General features: G+C 44.1%; 8 protein-coding genes across 8 annotated transcripts; 3 read left to right on the top strand and 5 right to left on the bottom strand.

The window, feature by feature from the left end:
• The first annotated feature begins 165 nt into the window (after window positions 1-165).
• BCIN_12g03830 (hypothetical protein) lies at window positions 166-2,052 on the top strand. Its single transcript, XM_024696408.1, has 3 exons — window positions 166-449; window positions 506-769; window positions 820-2,052. The coding sequence occupies exons 1-3, from the start codon at window positions 264-266 to the stop codon at window positions 1,909-1,911; spliced, it is 1,542 nt and encodes a 513-aa protein (XP_024552216.1). The 5' UTR covers window positions 166-263; the 3' UTR covers window positions 1,912-2,052.
• A 1,527-nt stretch (window positions 2,053-3,579) lies between these two features.
• Window positions 3,580-4,400, bottom strand: BCIN_12g03840 (hypothetical protein). Its single transcript, XM_001552172.2, has one exon. The coding sequence runs from the start codon at window positions 4,327-4,329 to the stop codon at window positions 3,706-3,708; it is 624 nt and encodes a 207-aa protein (XP_001552222.1). The 5' UTR covers window positions 4,330-4,400; the 3' UTR covers window positions 3,580-3,705.
• A 1,895-nt stretch (window positions 4,401-6,295) lies between these two features.
• Window positions 6,296-7,075, top strand: BCIN_12g03850 (hypothetical protein). Its single transcript, XM_024696409.1, has one exon. It carries the CDS (start codon window positions 6,386-6,388, stop codon window positions 7,016-7,018), a length of 633 nt encoding a protein of 210 aa, XP_024552217.1. The 5' UTR covers window positions 6,296-6,385; the 3' UTR covers window positions 7,019-7,075.
• Window positions 7,036-9,602, bottom strand: Bctyw1. Its single transcript, XM_001552170.2, has 2 exons — window positions 9,510-9,602; window positions 7,036-9,453 (listed from the first exon to the last, which is right to left on the bottom strand). Exons 1-2 carry the CDS (start codon window positions 9,559-9,561, stop codon window positions 7,094-7,096), a joined length of 2,412 nt encoding a protein of 803 aa, XP_001552220.1. The 5' UTR covers window positions 9,562-9,602; the 3' UTR covers window positions 7,036-7,093.
• Window positions 9,603-10,081: 479 nt separating this feature from the next.
• BCIN_12g03870 (hypothetical protein) lies at window positions 10,082-12,241 on the bottom strand. The gene is made up of 2 exons (XM_001552169.2): window positions 11,065-12,241; window positions 10,082-11,008 (listed from the first exon to the last, which is right to left on the bottom strand). The coding sequence occupies exons 1-2, from the start codon at window positions 12,173-12,175 to the stop codon at window positions 10,509-10,511; spliced, it is 1,611 nt and encodes a 536-aa protein (XP_001552219.1). The 5' UTR covers window positions 12,176-12,241; the 3' UTR covers window positions 10,082-10,508.
• Window positions 12,242-12,942: 701 nt separating this feature from the next.
• Bcpp2Ac lies at window positions 12,943-14,831 on the bottom strand. Its single transcript, XM_001552168.2, has 7 exons — window positions 14,424-14,831; window positions 14,307-14,348; window positions 14,150-14,255; window positions 13,561-14,094; window positions 13,437-13,509; window positions 13,336-13,385; window positions 12,943-13,279 (listed from the first exon to the last, which is right to left on the bottom strand). Exons 1-7 carry the CDS (start codon window positions 14,589-14,591, stop codon window positions 13,257-13,259), a joined length of 996 nt encoding a protein of 331 aa, XP_001552218.2. The 5' UTR covers window positions 14,592-14,831; the 3' UTR covers window positions 12,943-13,256.
• A 138-nt stretch (window positions 14,832-14,969) lies between these two features.
• Window positions 14,970-17,682, bottom strand: BCIN_12g03890 (hypothetical protein). The gene is made up of 4 exons (XM_024696410.1): window positions 17,222-17,682; window positions 16,583-17,143; window positions 15,618-16,531; window positions 14,970-15,567 (listed from the first exon to the last, which is right to left on the bottom strand). Exons 1-4 carry the CDS (start codon window positions 17,396-17,398, stop codon window positions 15,219-15,221), a joined length of 2,001 nt encoding a protein of 666 aa, XP_024552218.1. The 5' UTR covers window positions 17,399-17,682; the 3' UTR covers window positions 14,970-15,218.
• A 113-nt stretch (window positions 17,683-17,795) lies between these two features.
• On the top strand, window positions 17,796-18,967 carry Bctom20. The gene is made up of 4 exons (XM_001552166.2): window positions 17,796-18,036; window positions 18,095-18,340; window positions 18,394-18,494; window positions 18,547-18,967. Exons 1-4 carry the CDS (start codon window positions 17,976-17,978, stop codon window positions 18,655-18,657), a joined length of 519 nt encoding a protein of 172 aa, XP_001552216.1. The 5' UTR covers window positions 17,796-17,975; the 3' UTR covers window positions 18,658-18,967.

Consider the following 18,967-nt stretch of genomic DNA (forward strand, 5'->3'; position numbering starts at 1 on the left):
ACCGGTTTTTGTAGAAACCCCAGCCTCTTGACAACATCAGTTCTAGTTGATAAGTGATTCTCATTTTGGGTCTTAATCCTCATATCTTGACTATAAAAGGTAGCATATACTTTTATTCCGGGATTTCCCCAGATTTTATATCGTTAAGCACGGCTCCCACATAAAGATTAGCATTCGTATAATATACTTGATAGGCAATCCCCAGGAAATGAACTGATCATAACCACCTTTTTTTTTTTCTCGAGCACGACTCTTATGAATTTATGATGATGAAGGACACACAGGTAGTTCTTGTTTCCGAGGAACCGGTTACTCAAATCGCGAGTTTGGAAACTCAAGATGGACTGGAAAAACTTTCGACATGGCAGATGGTGATGAGACACAGAGTTGCGGTGTTTTGGTCGGGGTTTTTTGCCTTGGCAGCTGTCAACTGGGGAATGGATATTCAGGTTAGTAGACGCTCGAGATTCAACATACATGATTGATGGCTAAGCAGTATCTATAGATATCTGGTGGTGCAATATCAATTGCTTCTTTCGAGCGTGATTTTGGATATAATTACAAAGGCGCATATATAATCAGTTCGAAATGGCAAACGGGTTTCAATTCTGCTTCCTACGTTGGCCAATTATTCGGAGCCATTGCTACTGGATATCTTGCCGATAGATTTGGGAAGCGGTTGATGATGGGAGTTGGGTGCATATTGAGCATTATAGGAGTGTTTTTGCAAGTCTTTGCTCAGTCGTCGGCGGTTTTACTCGTAGGCAAGGTAAGATCAGTACCCCCTTTATGAATCTGATATGAACTAACATATCAAAGCTTATCAACGGTCTTGCCTTGGGTGCATTTCTCACTATTCCGTCAAGCTACGCTGCCGAAATATGTCCTGCGACTATACGAGGCCTAACCACCTCTGGAGTTCAACTACTTATCTCTATTGGTCAACTCACGGGCAATCTCGTTCTTAAGGGCACGGGAACATTTGCCTCGTCGAATGCCTACAGAATCCCCTTTGCTCTCCAATTCATATTTCCAACAATAATCCTTCTCGGTCTCCCATTTGCACCTGAATCGCCTTGGTATTTGCTCCGCCATTCTCACATGGACAGCACAACCTCCACTCTCACTCGTTTAGGCTATCTATCTCCTCTTGACACCGCAGAAGAAATGACATCAATCATTTCAACAGAGTCCAAAAATTCCTCCGAAACTACCTATCTTGATTGTTTCCGAGGCTCTAACCTCCGTCGTACGGAAATCTCGATGGGTATCTTCGCTGTCGCCCAACTTACTGGTGTTGTTTTCTCAGTTGGATATTCGAGTTACTTCTTTGAACTTGCTGGCATGTCTGATTCTACTGCATTTACATTGTCAGTTGGAGTTACGATTTTGGGATTGCTGGGTGTGATTTGTTCATGGTTTCTTATCAATAGATGTGGACGTCGTTCTACATCTTTTGTCGGAACAGCCATTTTGACATTTTTGCTCTTGCTAATTGGTATATTGGATATCCTACCTAATTATTCCAGCAAAGGGCCAGCTTATGGCCAAGTAGCTTGTGTCATCATTTTTTCGTTCATTTATCTTTCGACTATTGGACCAATGGGGTGGGCACTCTTTGCTGAAATTCCTTCTTCGTCATTACGTTCAAGGACAGTTGGACTGGGTATAGTGGTACAGAGTGTGTTTGGTATTGTCATGAATATTGCCATTCCACTTTTGATCAATCCAGACTCAGCAAATCTGAGAGGAAAGATTGGATTTATTTTTGCTGGGACATCAACCTTGGGAACCTTGTGGGTTTGGCTAAGAGTCCCAGAAACTAACGGGAGAAAATTTGATGAGCTTGATTGGTTATTTGAGCAAGGAATTCCGGCGCGAAAGTTCAAGGGATATAATGTGCCTCAATGAAGGATTTTTTTGGGAAAAATTATGTCAACGATATGAGTTATGTTAAATCTTACGGTTATGGGAGCAGGAAAATTATGGCGCGGATTGACTCTTTTGGATATGAATTTTTACGTCACAGAATAGCTTTGGAAGGACCGAGCATATGAAAATTTTAATGTTTTATGATTGATTCTTGAAGTCCCTCAACATTCTGCTTGTATGTACATGACTGTTAGTTGTCACTGAATCCTCTCCCAAGTTCCAACCAATATTCCCTCAATAACCCAAATTCAGATTGAAGTCCGACTATCTCGTAAAGTTTCCACAAAGTCGCATATGAAGCTGGAAATGTTGTCCGATATTTTTCACTAGAATGGCCAGATCAAAGCGTGGTGGCTGCCCCGCAAGGACATGATAACGGTCACCGCACATTCAAAAACGATTGAAGCAATCGCCCCATATGGGATTCTTCTATTTACCATACCCTATGAGCCTATTTAATCCATCAACTCGGTCGTTCCCGCTTGTTAGCCTACCAATACTCTGGACACATCACAAGAGTCGGCCCGAATATTGTGGCATTTGGCATCCACAGCTGGGGATTGTGGAGACTGTCATAGCTTCACGATGAAGAGGGGCCGTTGGAGCTAGTTGGGGCATCGTGGACAATTATATTCGATCTAGCCCAAGGTCTACGGAGCTAAGAGTCTTCTGGCGAACGGACTTCAATGAAGGCTTTGCATTAGATCCTTCTCACGATGAGTAGACGGCTTTACAATTGCTGTCTGTATGTGTCATGGCCTCGCTAACATGACAATTCAAAGAATGCTACTACATGTAGTACATATGAGGAAGATGCTAATCTTACCGACCTAAACGTTATCGAAGTCTAGCGAAGAAAGGTTCAAGTAGTATTGGGTACCCGGATCTCAACAATGTCCGCGCGATCGACCCAGTTTTGGTCCCTAGATTATCATCCATGGAAATTCTGATGGGTACGGATGTTTGCCAAGCTGGTCCAAACAGAAAGAATACTACCAAGTACCGGTCCATCCCTTCGGCATATACGGATAGGTAGGTGGGCGGGGTTACTTTTCGAAACCATTTTGAGGGGCCGGATTTTGCTGCATCAAAATCCGAATTAGGTGGGCAGATACGGGTTTCTTGATATCGTACAGCTATGGTAGTTGGCCTTCTGAGGTGGATTAGCAAGGTTGACGGCGGTACAATCTACGTCCATATGATACAGACGCACGAAATAGCTCTCTTGATGGGCGTTACATACTACCATTCACAGATCTATAAGTCTGATTAGCCCCAGTACAGCCACAAGATCAGCATCATGAGCGCGGTATTCACAGCCCAGTCTAACATTGCATTGGAATTCACCACCGTGCCCGTTGTCTTCGCCTGTGCTTAGACTTCTATGTGATGATCTCTTGCTTCTCAATACCATGTTTTACCTTTACAATATCACCAACAAGCATTGAATCTAGCGCACATCTCCCTGAATCACCCCAAGTTGATCTCCGGGAGTATTCAAACAAGTTCAACCACCCAAATCTAAATCATTGGAGCAATGAAGAAAGTTTGAGGATCTAGTTGCAGGATAATAAGTCGTACATGTGCAGGTGCCTTGTAGATTTTAAGAGAGAGAGAGAGAGATTACTGTAAGTCAGACTCGGGAGCTGAGGGGGTGACAAAGTAGCAGACTGCTACTTTTTTAGCATTTTGATAATCAAGTTCAACTTAACTTGAATCTTATGAGATATATGTATCAAATAAGTGACATAACCACCACGTTCTAACCCCTCATCAATGTACCTCTCCCAAAAACTCAACCTGAATCTCAAAATCCTTCCACCTCTGCCTCTCGATATCCTTGAACATTATGTCGGCTACCTTTCTATTCCCTGGCATGATCTTCTCTTCCTCCACCTCCTCAATCCCCAAACTCCTCATCAGCCCTCTCATCGCCGCATTCTTCTTCATCGTACCCGCCTCCACAACATCCACGTTCAACTCACAACTTAACTTCAGAAGTAATTTCATCAAAACCTTTCCAATCCCATGACCCCTTCCCGCTTCCTCAAGAATCGTCCCAATATTCGCGAAGCGGGGTTGGTTTTCGAATTCATGCATGAGTCCTATGCCTACAGTGTTGCCATTTTCCTCTACTAGGAGTGCCAGGGCATTATGTGAGCTTTTGGAAGTGAAAAAGCGTTGAGTGTAGGTTTTTATCAGATCAACAGAATCGGATTCTTTCCAGCTGGTATCGTCTGGAGTGCGGTTATTGGGGTCGTTTAAGGGGTTGCTAAATATGCGGACTAGATGGTTGTAGCGGCTGGGGATTAGACGAATGAAGCGGAGGTGGGGATGAGATGGGATAGTTATTATCCAATCTTCTGTGAAAAGTTTTGAAGAATCTGATGCTTCCATGTTGAATTTTGGGGTTTTGTGTCAATTCTGGAAGGAAGATGTCGAAGGGAATACATTTATAGATGTGATCCTAGAGTGGGGTAAGGAAAGAGTCATTGCATTGATTCGTAAGTCTTTCGTAACATTGAGTCTCATCACTAGGCTTCTATTTAGTTGCCTGTTGGATATTAACATTTTGGCAATCATGGCCATAGACAAGAAGTGGTTGTCACATTTAAGAATCCTCGTCATACAGTTCATCCTAGCAACCAAGCAAGATACTCAATGCTCTAGGACCAGCCCAACTTGATCACTCGGCAGTTATATATATCATATCACGCACGCAGTTCATTCTGTTTATTCTTTTTGCACTTACGAAAATCTCCTTCTTTTCCCGTTGCGAAGGCTGAACAGTTGCGGTTTGTGATTAGCACCATCGAGTGATTTGATGAATCCATCCGTCTAAATGCACGAAAATAATGAGAGCGACGCAGTTCACCACTCTTAGGATGTCTTTTTACCTAGTGCTGGTTAGTTCTCTGAAGATACAGTTTGAACCAAACAATGCGAATAGCTTTCGTTCATATTGGGACATACGAAGAAGATCTAGAATCAGTACACTTGTTCAAGTGATCTTCTGCCACACTTGTGTAACTTCAAATCAAGATGCGGAGAACCTTGTCTGACGAGTGTTACATAGGTTATGACAATTCGGTATGGAGATGGAAAGCCACAATGCCAATTGATGAAATTTAGAAAAAAAAAAAGATTGCTGGAAGTACGAGGGATGAATTGAAGATATTGCTACGTCATATCGGTGTCTGAATAGGACTAGACTTGATCGTTCTCGACATATTATCATCAGAATTAGCGGTTATTCCTATCTCGCTCAAAAACCAACATTCTATCACAAGTTGCTCACTCATTCATAAATCATGGAAACCCCATCCACCACCTCTTCACGTTCCATCATAACTCCTCGGAATCTAATACCCAACCGCTTTAAGCTCCTCCCCTCCCCATTCCTACCGCCCATGCGATCCTCATTATCTTCTCCTACCTCAAACTTCTCTTCTCCAACTCCACCATTCTCTACTCTACCGGCCACGATCTTTATCTTGGCGATGTATCGATTCCCAGATTCGCTTGGTAGGGTTTTCATCCAACCTTGATTAGAAAAATTACTCGGTAACCACACGTTCAATCATTCCAAGAGAGAGATAGCACATTAATGAGCAGATTAGGAGAGGTTGGATGTTATTGTTATCAATGAAAGGTTGCATAAAGCGAAAGGGAATGAGTAGACTTGCTATCAAGACCATTCCAGCTTTCAAGGCAAGTCCTGATTGTTCTTGGATGCTTCTTTATTATAGCGAGATATTACATGTGATTCTCAGACACCCAGATTTCAAAGATAAAATTCCCAATTCATGTGTTCCAGCTAGCTCCTTCGTTCTCCCACCTCCCAACTTTCAAATCCACAATAGATTGGGAGAAGAACGATGCATTCTGTAATGGCCCTCCTCTTTATATACATCCTTCAAGAAGCGAATGTTTCAACAAGATTTTTCAAGCTGACTTTTGACGAATTTCTTCCCTATCTATTCGATACAATTCAACCCGAGAAGCAAATACGGGAATTCGTCTGGATAATTTAGATTCATCTTCTCCATTGTCAGATGGAGTGGGATTTGATTTTCTAGTTAACGAGCTGGATATTGTACAAACTTGAAACTGCTTAAGCTATGGGAAAATGAGTATCGTGAGGTCACGAGTGTATCCATGCATCAGATCTCTCAAGCAATCTCATTCTGTACCACCATGCTTCATTGTCCAACCGAACTTTTATGATTGATTGTCAAGTACAACATTCATTGTCCGACTTGGTGCTACTTCATATGCGGAGTCAAGGTTCAGGTTACCTACCTCAAACAAGCCAGCACAATCACCAACTCAAGTCCAAAACAATCCATCCCCAACCCCCACAGTACTTCTTCCCTTCCTTCCTCCCTTCCTCCCTCCCAAAACACATCTCCACCGCGCTCCAAACACCACACCGCCCCCAGACCAACCCACCATGATCCCAGCCGACCAACTCATCGCCCAAGTCCGCAGTAATCTCAGCCCCTCCGACCTCCAAGCTTTCTACGCCCAATGGGCCCCCACTTACGATAGCCACATCGTCGCGCTCCAAAACTACGTTGCCCCCACCCTAATCGCTCAAATCGCCTGCCAATATCCGCACTATCCAACCCTCCGCATTCTCGATGCCGGATGTGGCACCGGGCTCGTAGGGGTTGCGCTTGTAAAGAGCGGTGGTACGGAGATTGATGGTCTTGATTTTTCGCCCGCTATGCTCGCCCAAGCGCGTCTAACGGGCTGCTATCGCAATCTGTTCGTAGGAGACTTGTCGCGGGCGATTGAGGTGCCAGATGGAACGTATGACTTGGTGACTTGTGCGGGGACATTTACGTATGGACATGTTGGTCCCAATCCTGCGTTAAGAGAATTCACTCGGGTACTTATTCCAAATGGTCTTATCATTGCGACCATTCTAGAGGAGGTTTGGGAATCGGGGGGCTACAAAGCTGAGATTGAGAAATTGGAGACAGAAGGAATTTTGGAGGTTGTTAGTGTGGAGTTGAATGATTATCGGAAGGGATCTGATAAAGCATATATGATTGTCTTGAAAAAGAAAGGTAGTACTTGAATGATCTAAGAGAATAGTGGTACATTGGGTTGAATTTTATTTTTCTTGATATGAACATTTATTGCTTGGCATTACCTAGAAAGCAAGATCATCCTTGGTGCTGTCCTCAGCAACCTTATCCTCACCCGCATCTTGAACCTCTCCCATAACCATGCCTTGACTTTCCGGTAGAGGAACCTTATTCTTTCCTTTCCTATATACTCTCTCATCCCTTGGATCAAATCCACCCTGTCCCCACGTTGCCCATTCTGGAGTCTCGGCACCCACATAATCCTCTGGGCCAAACTTCTCACCACTCTCTAAGCACTCGAAAAACTTCTTGTAGTCAATCCTCGTATGCCATTTACCCGCAATGTTGAATCTATTAGATGCAATCAAGATACAACAACTGTGAGCATGTTCTGCTGCAATACCATATCCTAATCCTCTCCTTTTGAGGGATGCAGTAAGAGCTTCGACAAAAGCGCAAACCTCTTCATAGAATGGTACATTTTGCATCGTGAGTCCTGCACCGGCGGAAGAAGATGTTCCGCAATATGTGACTCCTTTGACTTCCACGAAACAAGGCAATCCTTTTTCGACGAGATCGGCATAACCTTCTGCTTCATCTTCGATGTTGAAACCTTTAACGAGCGTAAGACGAAATACGGTACGCTGTTCAAAGCGACGTTCGCGAAGGATTTCAAGACAGCGCTGGAAACGTTCCCAGAAATCTCGATGGAGAGGTCTGTCAATTTTACGGAGAGAATCCTTGTTTGAAGCGTCGATACTAACGTAAAGTTGAGTAACGGGCTGAAGAGTGGCGAGCTGATCTGGATGTTGTGCATTGCAAACAAGGAAGGTAGAGATGTGTTCTTTGTGGAGCATGCCAGTGAATTCGTTGATATGAGGGTAGAAAATGGGTTCGCCAACTAAACTTAGAGCACAGTGACGAATGCGCATTGCTTCCGCAAAACGTTCAGCTCGGACACCAGGAACACCTCTCATCATTTTGATTTTCTTGTAGTGCCCAGCCTTGACACCGTCGAAAATCATTTCTGGTGGGTCTACCTTCCATCGCCAGGTAGTTCCAACTGGGTTGGTACCGTGTCTCCAGCAGAAAACACATTTGTTAGAACATGACAACGATGGCGTAGTCTCCATACATTGATGAGATGCAATGCCATAAAATGAATATTTATAACAAGAACCTCTTCCTCGCAAAGCAGATTTTGTCCACCTACAAATCTTGACGCCTGAATGCGACCCTACGATTGAGTAGCCTTGCTTTGTCAAAGCTGCGTATGTAGGTGAAGTTGTTGGAACCATCTCCTTAGCGACAACTGGAGCTGTCTTGGCCTTCCCCTTCTTCAATCCGACTGTGGTGAAGTCTATCTCGAGTTCTTCTGGTTCTTCACTGGCAGTGTTGTCTATGGTTTCTGTATTATTTAGAACACCTCCAATATCCTCTAAGTCGTTCAGACTGTCATCTTTCTTTTGCGTCTTGGCTTTTCTTGAAGCAACATTTTGTTCGTCGAAAAGAACTTCCCCATCATCGTCATCCTCAACATCATCCACATCACTTTCTACTGCGTCTCCACTTCCGACAACCCCTTCGCCTAGACTTCCGGTCTTTGCAATATGTTCCAGCACGTCAACAACTCCCTCCTTCCATTCCGCCAATCTTTCTTTTGCGTCCGTCTTTGCATCGCCCATTCCCAAAGGGAACGCTCTCTTTCTTCCCGTCAATTTTGCTAACCATTTATCAACGTCCTTAGCCTGCGAACAAAATCCTTCTTCCTCCGTTGGCCAACCCTCTCTATCACCAAACCCAAACACTGAGTACCCTACCAAGGGCGACAATGGAGCTGTATCAATTCTAAAATCATTATGCGTTTCTTGTAAATGTTCCAGGAAATTGTCTAACACAGTATCGATGTTATAACTAGGGATGAGCACTAGATAGAAGTAGCTAGTTCCAGATTCACCCTTTGGTGGGTTAATGAAGTAGTCATCATAGTCAATATATGACAGATCGAGTAGTTGAGATTCGAGGAATTGAATTCTTTGCTCATTGGCACGTCCAGAGAGGTCGCGTGTCAAGCTCTTCACAAAAGAATTTGCAGTCTTTTCTGTCGTGCCAGTCAATGATGAAAAGAAAACGAGTGGTTGAATCTTTTCGGGGCCAGTCTGCAGGTTTTCCTCGGAAGATTTGCGTTTTTTAATGCCTCCGACTATTCTTCGTGGGGCTTTTACGCCATTGGCTTTCTTTTCGTCAATCACGGGTGGTGATATCTTCTCTTTCGCTGCAGATAAAATCGGTGATGTGGGTAAAGGCGATGCCGATAGTTTCTCCCTCAATGCTCGCGGACGAAGGGTTATCCTGACGAGTATGAGGATCGTGGCCGTCGTAAGAATAATTGGAATGCGATACAGGTGCCATAATGCGACGACATCTACATTGTAAAGTATTAATATTTAATCAATGCACATTGGAAAGCGAACAACTTACCATCGATCCCAAAAGACCAAACTGGCCTTGAAATCCAGCTATCGTAGGCCATTGCTATATAATGTCGATGTTGCGCGAGTATAATAAACTTTCAAAATTTTGGAGGGGAAGTCAAAATCGTGGGGCATGATGCGGCCGCTGCTATGACTAGCGTTGCTCACGCCACCACTCAAAGAATGGGGATTCGCAATGCATCTTTTGAAAATGCTCACCGGGAGCAATGCTTGAGTTTGGAGTAACAAACCTGTTTCTTGTATGGTGCCTAGGTATGTACATATATACGAACCAAATTTGACAAAGGTTAGAGTCTATAAAAGCTACCTTTCAAGAATTTTATGACATAAATAATATCCATCCCGTCTCGAGTTTCAAATTTAACACTTCCATTCCCGTAACTTGATCTTTGTATATATATATTTTTTTTTTGAATTTCAATTATTGGATCCTCGTTCTTGAGCTGTAATTACGCGTGAGTAATATTTAAGTCTCAAATATGTGTGTGAATTATAAGAAATGTCTTCAATAACATCTACACGCAAGTGCTCTCACACAAATCATCAAGAAGACCAGTCGTTCAGATTATATCAATTTCATCGACAGATAACGAATACAATATGTGTCTCTTATCCCATAGATTTATTCCGTGTGTCAAAGGTGATCTGCTGAAGACAGCCGCATGAATGAAGATCTGTGTCTCATCTCATGTATGAACATACCATAAACACCTAAATGGAATACCGTGCATCATAAGAGAGCATAACACAAAAACATGCAGAAATCCGGCCTCCCTCCCAGTCCCAGACGCCAAGCAGCCATATTACTACCTATCCCAGAACCACAAAACCAATCATGTCCGCCTTGAGGAAAAGTAAAGCAAGTAGCACTCCCTTGTCCGTAATCCCATAGTCCATTCCATTCCTTGATCCATGTCCATTAAAATTCATTTGTAGTCCAGCCATCAATACGTTCATCTAATCAATAGATAAAGGCCGAAGAAGTTTAGCCCATTGCATTGCCCATGCTACTGCTCATGCTGCTACCCATGGTGCTACCCATAGCGTTTCCCATAGCATTTCCCATAGCATTTGCTATAGCGTTGGCGCCCGGCTCTGCGCCAGCGGGGGGATCCGACAACTCGTCCCTTCTAATCATTACCCGCTCGTTACAAATATCAATGAATTGCTCAAACTTGTGAATTACCAAATCCTTTTGCCTTAACTGTTCCTTCAAATCTTCTACTTCTTGCTTCCAATCGGCCTTGATTTTCTCTACTTCAGCTTGGGCATTCGCTACCTCAGTTCGAAGCTCGGCGCGGAGTTTCTCTTCAAATGACATGGGGGGCTTTTTGTAAAACGTGGGAAGAGACTCCATGGCCGTGGGTTCGACACGAGAAGGATCGCGTTTAATGGCGGCTCGGGCGTTGTAGATGTCACGAGGAAGGAAGCGAATAGTAGGATTGTCACGATGGAGAATTTCAAGGGTTTCTTTTACGGAAACACCTGAGAATAGTGTTAGCAATCCACTTATATATGCGAACGGGCAGAACGTGATATACCGTTTTCTTCCAGTGCCTTTACAGCAGCAATTGCTTTAGGATCTAATTTTCTAGCTCCCGGGTGCTCGGTAGGACTTTCGCTCGGAGGATGATTGTGTGTTAAATGCTCTCCATCAATTCGACCTCGTAGAAGCCAAGAAGTTTTATTTTCGAGACCGAAAACTCCAAATTCGCAACCACATTTACGCGATTTAGTCTTCCGTTGTCGCTGTTCACCAGGCACCTTCTCCTTATTCGTTCCGCCGCGATCACAAATCAAGAAAACTTTCTTTAGACCTCTATTGTCGCGTTTAGATCTGCCAATGACGAATGCATAGCCATGTGTCAAAGCATGTGCCTGCGCAGCTGAAAAAAGGGCCTCGAAAGTTGGATAACTACCTCCTGGTGGGGCAGATAACATTTCACCAAGAGTCACTTCCGGAGCTTCGGTTTGATCGTGTTCATCTGCCGGAGAGAGGAGAGAACCGCTAGGGTCCAATTGTTGATCGAGCGCAAGCTGAGGATCAATCATGGACATATCTTGAGTGGAGCTTACCGGTGAATCTTGCGGTCTCGTAGATCCGAGGTTTGAGTTGGCGGGGGAGGGGTTCATGGAGGGGGGTCGTTGAACACCAAGACTCTGTCCTTGCATCGCGGGGGATTGTGATTGCCGTTGCTGTGTTGCGAAATCTCGAGTTTGATTCATGGCAGATGGTGGAGTTGGATGAGTTGGGTGAACGGCATGAGTGACAGTCATGGATTGGTTTTGCGGGGTATGCTGAGGCGCCATGTGAATTGCTGCACCCATGGGAGGTGGGCCATTTTGTCTCTGAGGCTGTCGCTGAGGAGTTTGACCGTTAGTAGTATTACTCAAAATACCTTGCGCAATTTGCTGTTCTGCAGATACTCCATTGTTGCCATTTTGCCTCGACGGAACTGGTTGCTTATTGGCGTATGGTGTAGAGTATGGAGAATTGTGCTGTTGAATTGGTGGACCACGAATGCCAGTTGAAGTTGGTCTTGGGTAAGCAATGTTCTGTTGACCAAGATTTTGTTGAACCGGGAATATGTGACGTTGTGTATTTGGTTGTTGATACGAATTTCTCGTAGGATCTTGAGGTGGTAAAGACATGATGGAAATTGATAAAGCTCGATGGCTCGTATCGCAAAGTGGTCAACAAAAAGTGGTGAATGTATCAATAGAGAAGAACTTTGGAGTGTGGACTCATCAGGAAATTTACTGACTTTAGACCAGCTGTCGATGATTGGACGACTTAGCGAAAAACCGAAGATTGACGCAACAAATGGCAAGAATGCCTTGAGGATGGGGTTTTGGTTTGGTATGATGAACCTTGCGTGCCTTGGAACAGAAACCGCCGGAGAACTAAGGCTTAAGGCGGCAAGTACGGCAAAATCGACGGAAATGGCGTCAGTGTAATGGATGGTGGGGTTGTAATAAGTACACCTGGAGCACCTGTGTCTAAAAATATTGTGAAGACAGACATACCCAGTATATAGTACACAAATCATCTCCAAGAGTCATTGCTGTCTACTCGGTTAGCTATTCCTGTCGTAGCTCAGGTGTATCTCATTTAGAATCACTGTCTCAAGGATAGATACTCTGGCCATGACGACGACTTTTTGAGGATATACTGATAGAAAGGACCAGTCAGGTAAATTGTTTCGTACACCCAATGCCCTTTGCATATATCTGCTAGGCAGCTATGGCCAAGCAAATTCAAACGGATGGTGGGTGCTCCATGAAATAACTGATTGTACGATACATCTGGACAAGGCAAGGCATTCCTTGATTCGTCTGTGGAAGGAAACAATAGAGCCCATCGAAGACTATGATATCCTCATTATCATAATCTTGATCACAAGGAAAAGATATTCAAGTGTATCATATCAAATTACAACAACAGGAATGTATATTCACGCCGCTGGTACCCCCCTTCAAAGAAAATATCCTCAACTGCTTTTTTGCATTTTGGTATAATAAGTAGTCTACTGCAAGTCTACAAAAGTTGGATGAATTCCGGATTAGGCCACCAATGTATTATTCGTAGGCAATACCAATTAGAATGCTATTCCCAAAGGATGCCATAGAACCTCACATACAGAAAACAGAATGTTCATTGCTTCTGTCCCAATCATTGTAACGCAATATCGCATATCAAAGTGTTTCGTCTTAAGTCGCTCCGTTTGTATATCTAGAGGAAGTAATCGGGGGTACCTGTCGCCATAGTTAGTAAAAGATGCAACGGAGATTGAGATTTGTAGGGTACTTACGACGTGATACCATTGGCTCTCCAGCTCTTGGGCATGGATCAAATTGTAGGCTGCATTATATTAGAGACTGCGAGATCGAGGAGGATAAAGTTGCTACTTACAAAGTATATTTAAGGTGCTCGTCAATCTCCATGATTGCTGCTTGGTTACCACATCTGTAGCAGTAATTGGGGGCTATTTTACGGTTAGCATCAGACACCGCTGAAGGAGATAAATGCACTATACCTGAGAAGATCGTAACTACGTTTCTATCCTGAGACCAATTATATCCCTCCATGACTAATTGATGAGCCCTTGCGACCAAGGTCAATCCGTTATTATGGTTGAACGCCTCCGAAATATCTTGTCCGAAAGTGTAACCTGCTCCTCTAGGGGATATTCCCCATCCGCATCTGTCATCTGGATCCGACCATAGCAAGTCGCACATAGGACCTTCATGTGGCACTTCTTGTATACGATCGAGAGCTCTGATGTTGTCCAACGTGTCAATGCTGGGGGAAAGACCTCCGTGGAGACAAAAGATTTGGTTATCGATGAGGGCGGTGAGGGGAAGGTAGTCGAAGAGATCGGTGAAGTACTTCCAAACATTTGCGTTTCCATATTTTCGGAGGCACTCGTCGTAAAATCCATAAACTTGAGTGATCTGACGGGATTCGTGGTTACCACGGAGGATGGTGATTCTTTGGGGGTATCTTATTTTTAGAGCGACTAGAAGAGTGACAGTTTCGACTGAGTAATAACCTCGATCAACATAATCACCTATGATAACGTGTCAGTAATTCAAGGAAATGGCAGTAAGGGATAGGAGGCATACCCATAAATAGATAATTGGTATCTGGGTTTGGTCCACCAATTCTGAAGAGCTCCATCAGATCATGGAATTGCCCATGAATATCTCCGCAGACAGTAACAGGGCATTTCTAGATCGTTGATCAGCTCTTTGAATTCCAACACGAAAAGGGCAAGCATACCACCGGCTGTACATTCGACTCGTCTTGCAATACTTCTCGTGCCTGGTAACGCGTTCCTGATTAGCTGGCTCATACTATGCAGCCTTGAAATATGACAAGATTCGCAAACAATAATACCTTATCGCAAAGCCTCTGAACGTCGACCTCGGCCAGCTGCTTGCACGCCATCAAGTTCTCAATCCACCCATCAAGAGTTGGTATTGAGGCAGGTTCTGCTACTGGAGATAATCCCGTGGGCTCAACCGTCCTGCCTACATCTGCCATATCTGTATCCATTGTGTTCATTCTATCGTATGATAAATTTGATGGTTTGTTGTTTAATTTGGTTGTCGATATTGAATTGCTCGAGCTTGGTGACGACAAGCGCGCGGGTTGGTCGTCAAAAGGGCTATTTAAGTTTGTTGTTCTTTTCGGGAAGCGGTCCGCGCAACTTCAACTAGTATCTTATGTTGAGAATCGCAAAAGCAATTTTATCATAAGATTTCAGGGCGTTCGTCGTGCAGAAATGTTTGTGGAGGGGCTTTCAGGTTGTAGAAGCGGTGCGCAGATTATTTGAAAGGAACAGCTCCTCGCTTAATAAGCATATTTCAAGATCGCAACGGAGAGGATTTGGCATTTATTATACCTATTTGGAAGAGGCAAGAGAGCATGCGTCAATGCAGATGTCATATTCATTAGCTTTACTTTCTCAACTTTATTTATTAATGAATTACGGAAGCAAGATTAAGTGTTAGCCACGGCGAAAGGGATGTGAAAATCTAATTAATTTCATAAATCCAATTACTGAATTGTTGTAAGAGTGTAGATAGACACCTACGTAGGTAGTATTTCTTGAACGTTTTTTAGGATATCCTTGGTCAAGTTTTAAGTTTGGGTTTGATATGTATACCAATCTCCCCATTTGATACAGCATCACGCCAAGCCTAACCCTACGCCTCTGGGTCCATTGAGAACATCTATCGGGGTTGAACCAATGAGGCTGCTGAAGTCTAAAGCAACTTCGGAGAGCATCTTTGCATGCTCTCTCGCCTGGTCCATACATTCCGTCCACACTTGACCATTCTTCTCGGTGCTGCTAAGCTGTCGTGCAAGAATAACATTGAACGCATCGACCTGCTCTTTGGCCCATTTGACACATGCGCTCATAAGAGGCTGTGGAAAGCAGGCTTGAAACGTTGACACAGTATTCCGTATTATTGTGAAGTACACGAATGATACCTCCCAGATATATTGGTGAAGGTTACCTTCGAATATACATTGTCTTTTAAACGAATTAGTGAAGCCAATTAAATAAAAGTTTTTGAGCCATACCTTGATCTCTTATGAATGATACCCCCCCGAGCCTCAAGATACGCTTCTCTTGCCCGATCCTCGAAGCCAAGGCTGGTCAACCAGCTGATATTGCGTCTGACTTTTTTCGGCTCATTATGTGTATCAACAAGTTCACGGGTGATAAGTTCTGCAAGTCTGGTGGCTCTTTCATCCGCTTTAAAACTAATGAAATCCTGAGCGACGATGTTGCTTTTAAGACTCTTGGCTAAGGTATTTAGTTTTGCAACTCGTTGGACTGCCATGTCAAAATGCTGCAGTGCGATCTCGATATCCAACTCATCAACCTGACTTTCCACCCACCGCAGATTTTGCTGCTTGCCATCAACTTCGATAAGCATATCTTTGATATCCGAAAGAGTTTCAAGTAAATCTGTCTTTTTTAACAATCCTGGGTCACGAGAAGCAAAGTAATTGATCGTTTCTTTAGCCTTGTTGCTCGTTTCCATTTCCGATCGCAGGCCCTTATGAAGCTCTTCTACTGCCTTTCGAAAGTTCATCATAAGGGAGGACTTTTCCGTGTCGCCTGGTTTTTCTGTTCGATAGGTGAAAGATTCCTGACCTACACCTCTAATCATGATCGCATCAGCCAACTTATTACGCACACTAGTCCCTTCACTCGTCCCTGCAAGGTCAACAATTTCGATGTCTAACAGTGGCCAGCATCTATCTGCAACCAACTTTGATGGAGCTTGTCGTTGATCAGTGCCTTCGACTTTTCGCTTTTTTCTTGATGCAACTAGAAGATGATCATTCAACAACACAATCTGCATGGCTCTTCGAGATTTCCAGGTAGCGTTATCAAGCTCTATCCATAGCCCGGCATTTTGTACCACGTGACGACCAGGGGCCGCAGGTAGGAATTTTTGGGAACCCTCAATAGTTTTCCATAGAGCCTAGCAAAATTAGTACTCCTAGCAATTGACATTTGAAAAATGTAGACCTACTTGAAGCTGCGAGTTCCACATGGCAGTTCGGTCTGCCACAGAACTTCGCTTGTCCCTTTTGCTCAAAGTTGGTGGGAAGCCGTCGAAATCAGTCGACGAGGACGGACCTTGTGAAGAGGTAGTTCTGAGCGCAGTGGTATTGGTTTTGAGTTCCGCCATCAGATTTCGGAGTGCGCGCATCTCCCCTTTCAGCTTTTCTGCCTCCTTACTAATCTTGATGAACTGTGTTCGATTTTGATACACGTTTTGTTGTAAATCCGTCGAAGTACGATTCTTCATCTTTCTTAAATTCGTTTGGTAGTCCTCAATATCTTGTTCTGACGCATCACTTAGTAGTCCCGCTACGTACACATCTGGCCTCAAATTGGGATCGCGCAGAGCTCTCTGGTCTACTACCAAACCAGGTCCTCTCGCCGGCGAGGGACCTCGTGAACGGTCATTTGCTGGAGCATACTGAGCTGGTAAATTGGGAACAGATGGGAGAGGAGGAGCGGAAGGGTCGAAGTCAGAGGGAAGATTATTAAATCGAGTAGAGTATCGACGTTTCACTAAGTCAGATGTCTATGACTTCTATTAGCAGCTATACCAAAAAATCTTAGGCCTCTCTAGCAATAGAACTCGAGATAAACTTCGACATACCTTTCCGCCAGGCTGAGGACGTTGCGCGGGCGGGGCATTGAAGGATGGCTGCCCTGTACTTCGTGAAGCATCCCCTCCGGTTTGTGGAATTGGACCAGATATCTGTTTGGGAGCACTTATTGCTGGACGGCCCTTCCTCTTGGTCCTCAGAGACACGCCTTTCCTTTCGTCCGACATTGTATTGTAGCTACGACGGCAGAAAGAGAAAAAAGGAGGGCTGGGGTGATGAGTTCGAGGAAGTTGTATATCGAAAGGGACGTGTTTTAAGGTTCAGGTTGGTCCATAGACATATATCCCAGAGTAGGAGTAACCGAAAGGAGCAAGCGTTCCCGCACGCCTATGTATGTCTGTACCTGATTTGGTCAATTGGACATGAAAATAAGAAAGTCGATTGAATGGTGTTTCCAATTATCATGTAATAAAATGTATCCAAGAGTTTAATTGAATTGCACAGTCGTGCCTGGGTAAGAGGCTTATGACGACGAACTAGCTACCCGTATTGAGTGCCAATCAATCAATCTGACCAGGACGCGACGATTGTCCTTTCAAAATGTTTGGTGGGTGGATTTAGATTGGTCCGAGAGCCGCTGGACCTAAAATTCCCAAAATTTATCGATAGCTTTGGCTGTGAGAAACATTTCTGAGCTTCGGAGACTTGAAATCAACCCCATCAATACCGTAGACGACCACAGCTGATAAGCTTCTTGATTTTTCTTCCCGAATCTTTCTTTAATATTACACAAATTTATACGAAATGGTTCAGACTTCCACAATCGTCGCTGCCAGTGTTGGCACAGTTGCTACAGGATTGGTCGGTAGGTGGATTCCATTCTCGATTAGAATTTCTAAATTTGCTCACAATTCTCACCATAGCCTACGCAATTTATTTCGACCACAAGAGACGCACCGATCCAAACTTTCGCAAGCAATTGAAGAAAGAATCGAAGCGACAAGCAAAGGCCGCGAAGGAGGAAGCGGAAGCTCACAATGAGAGACAGAAAGAAGTGATCAAGGCGGTGGTTGTAGAAGCCAAGGAAGATGGATTCCCCGTAGACGTAGAGGAGAAAGAGGCATATTTCATGTCAGAAGTTGCTAGAGGAGAAGGGTTAAGCTCAGAGGGTGAGTGATCTTCACGAAGAAGGCCAGGTCTCGAATCTAATACTCGATCACAGGTGGCGACCCCATAGAAGCAGCACTTTGTTTTTACAAGGCACTCAAAGTTTACCCTCAACCAAATGATTTAATATCTATCTACGACAAGACAGTGCCTAAGGTAGCTCCCCCCCACCCCGTTTTAAATGACAAAGAGACTGACAAATTACTAGCCCGTCCTCGATATTCTTGCAGAAATGATTGCAGCGGATGCAGCTTTAGATGTTGGACCTTTTGGCGGCAGTGGTTCGGATAGTGGAATTCCTGGCGTTGGCCTTGATTGATTAGTTTGGTTGTTGTCTCAATATACATGTATTCTGAACCCCTCCACTCTTCCTTATCACCCAAACTTTTTACCGACTTCACGAACGGCGACTGGATAAATTCCGAAACCCCAGGGTGGACTGTATAAAAGTCCAATGTACATCAATTCGCATGCTTGGCGTCCGTAGGTTCTCGCATTACGCATCACATCTAATTTGTACATAGTATCCATACTGTCAATATGGGCCTGGTTGTTATTTGCAAGACTGCAAAGAGCCGTACGTCTGTAATGCAAATCAGGTCAGCCAGATTCATTGTTGTACCTTAGCA

The sequence above is a fragment of the Botrytis cinerea genome, chromosome 12, assembly GCF_000143535.2.
Source record: "Botrytis cinerea B05.10 chromosome 12, complete sequence".
NCBI classification, from domain to species: Eukaryota; Fungi; Ascomycota; class Leotiomycetes; order Helotiales; family Sclerotiniaceae; genus Botrytis; species Botrytis cinerea.

Excerpts from the sequence above, each read along its gene's own strand:
- BCIN_12g03830 (XM_024696408.1), top strand. The coding sequence starts at position 264 with ATGATGATGAAGGACACACAGGTAGTTCTTGTTTCCGAGGAACCGGTT. Across the intron at positions 450-505 it reads ACTGGGGAATGGATATTCAG|ATATCTGGTGGTGCAATATC; the intron begins GTTAGTAGACGC and ends CAGTATCTATAG. Across the intron at positions 770-819 it reads CGGTTTTACTCGTAGGCAAG|CTTATCAACGGTCTTGCCTT; the intron begins GTAAGATCAGTA and ends AACATATCAAAG.
- BCIN_12g03850 (XM_024696409.1), top strand. The coding sequence starts at position 6,386 with ATGATCCCAGCCGACCAACTCATCGCCCAAGTCCGCAGTAATCTCAGC.
- Bcpp2Ac (XM_001552168.2), bottom strand. The coding sequence starts at position 14,591 with ATGAACACAATGGATACAGATATGGCAGATGTAGGCAGGACGGTTGAG. Across the intron at positions 14,349-14,423 it reads TTCAGAGGCTTTGCGATAAG|GCACGAGAAGTATTGCAAGA; the intron begins GTATTATTGTTT and ends ACGCGTTACCAG. Across the intron at positions 14,256-14,306 it reads AGTCGAATGTACAGCCGGTG|AAATGCCCTGTTACTGTCTG; the intron begins GTATGCTTGCCC and ends TCAACGATCTAG.
- BCIN_12g03840 (XM_001552172.2), bottom strand. The coding sequence starts at position 4,329 with ATGGAAGCATCAGATTCTTCAAAACTTTTCACAGAAGATTGGATAATA.
- BCIN_12g03890 (XM_024696410.1), bottom strand. The coding sequence starts at position 17,398 with ATGTCGGACGAAAGGAAAGGCGTGTCTCTGAGGACCAAGAGGAAGGGC. Across the intron at positions 16,532-16,582 it reads TGTGGAACTCGCAGCTTCAA|GCTCTATGGAAAACTATTGA; the intron begins GTAGGTCTACAT and ends TAATTTTGCTAG. Across the intron at positions 15,568-15,617 it reads ATCATTCATAAGAGATCAAG|ACAATGTATATTCGAAGGTA; the intron begins GTATGGCTCAAA and ends TTCGTTTAAAAG.
- Bctyw1 (XM_001552170.2), bottom strand. The coding sequence starts at position 9,561 with ATGGCCTACGATAGCTGGATTTCAAGGCCAGTTTGGTCTTTTGGGATC. Across the intron at positions 9,454-9,509 it reads TTGGTCTTTTGGGATCGATG|ATGTCGTCGCATTATGGCAC; the intron begins GTAAGTTGTTCG and ends TTTACAATGTAG.
- BCIN_12g03870 (XM_001552169.2), bottom strand. The coding sequence starts at position 12,175 with ATGTCTTTACCACCTCAAGATCCTACGAGAAATTCGTATCAACAACCA. Across the intron at positions 11,009-11,064 it reads AAAGGCACTGGAAGAAAACG|GTGTTTCCGTAAAAGAAACC; the intron begins GTATATCACGTT and ends CACTATTCTCAG.
- Bctom20 (XM_001552166.2), top strand. The coding sequence starts at position 17,976 with ATGGTTCAGACTTCCACAATCGTCGCTGCCAGTGTTGGCACAGTTGCT. Across the intron at positions 18,037-18,094 it reads AGTTGCTACAGGATTGGTCG|CCTACGCAATTTATTTCGAC; the intron begins GTAGGTGGATTC and ends TTCTCACCATAG. Across the intron at positions 18,495-18,546 it reads ACGACAAGACAGTGCCTAAG|CCCGTCCTCGATATTCTTGC; the intron begins GTAGCTCCCCCC and ends ACAAATTACTAG.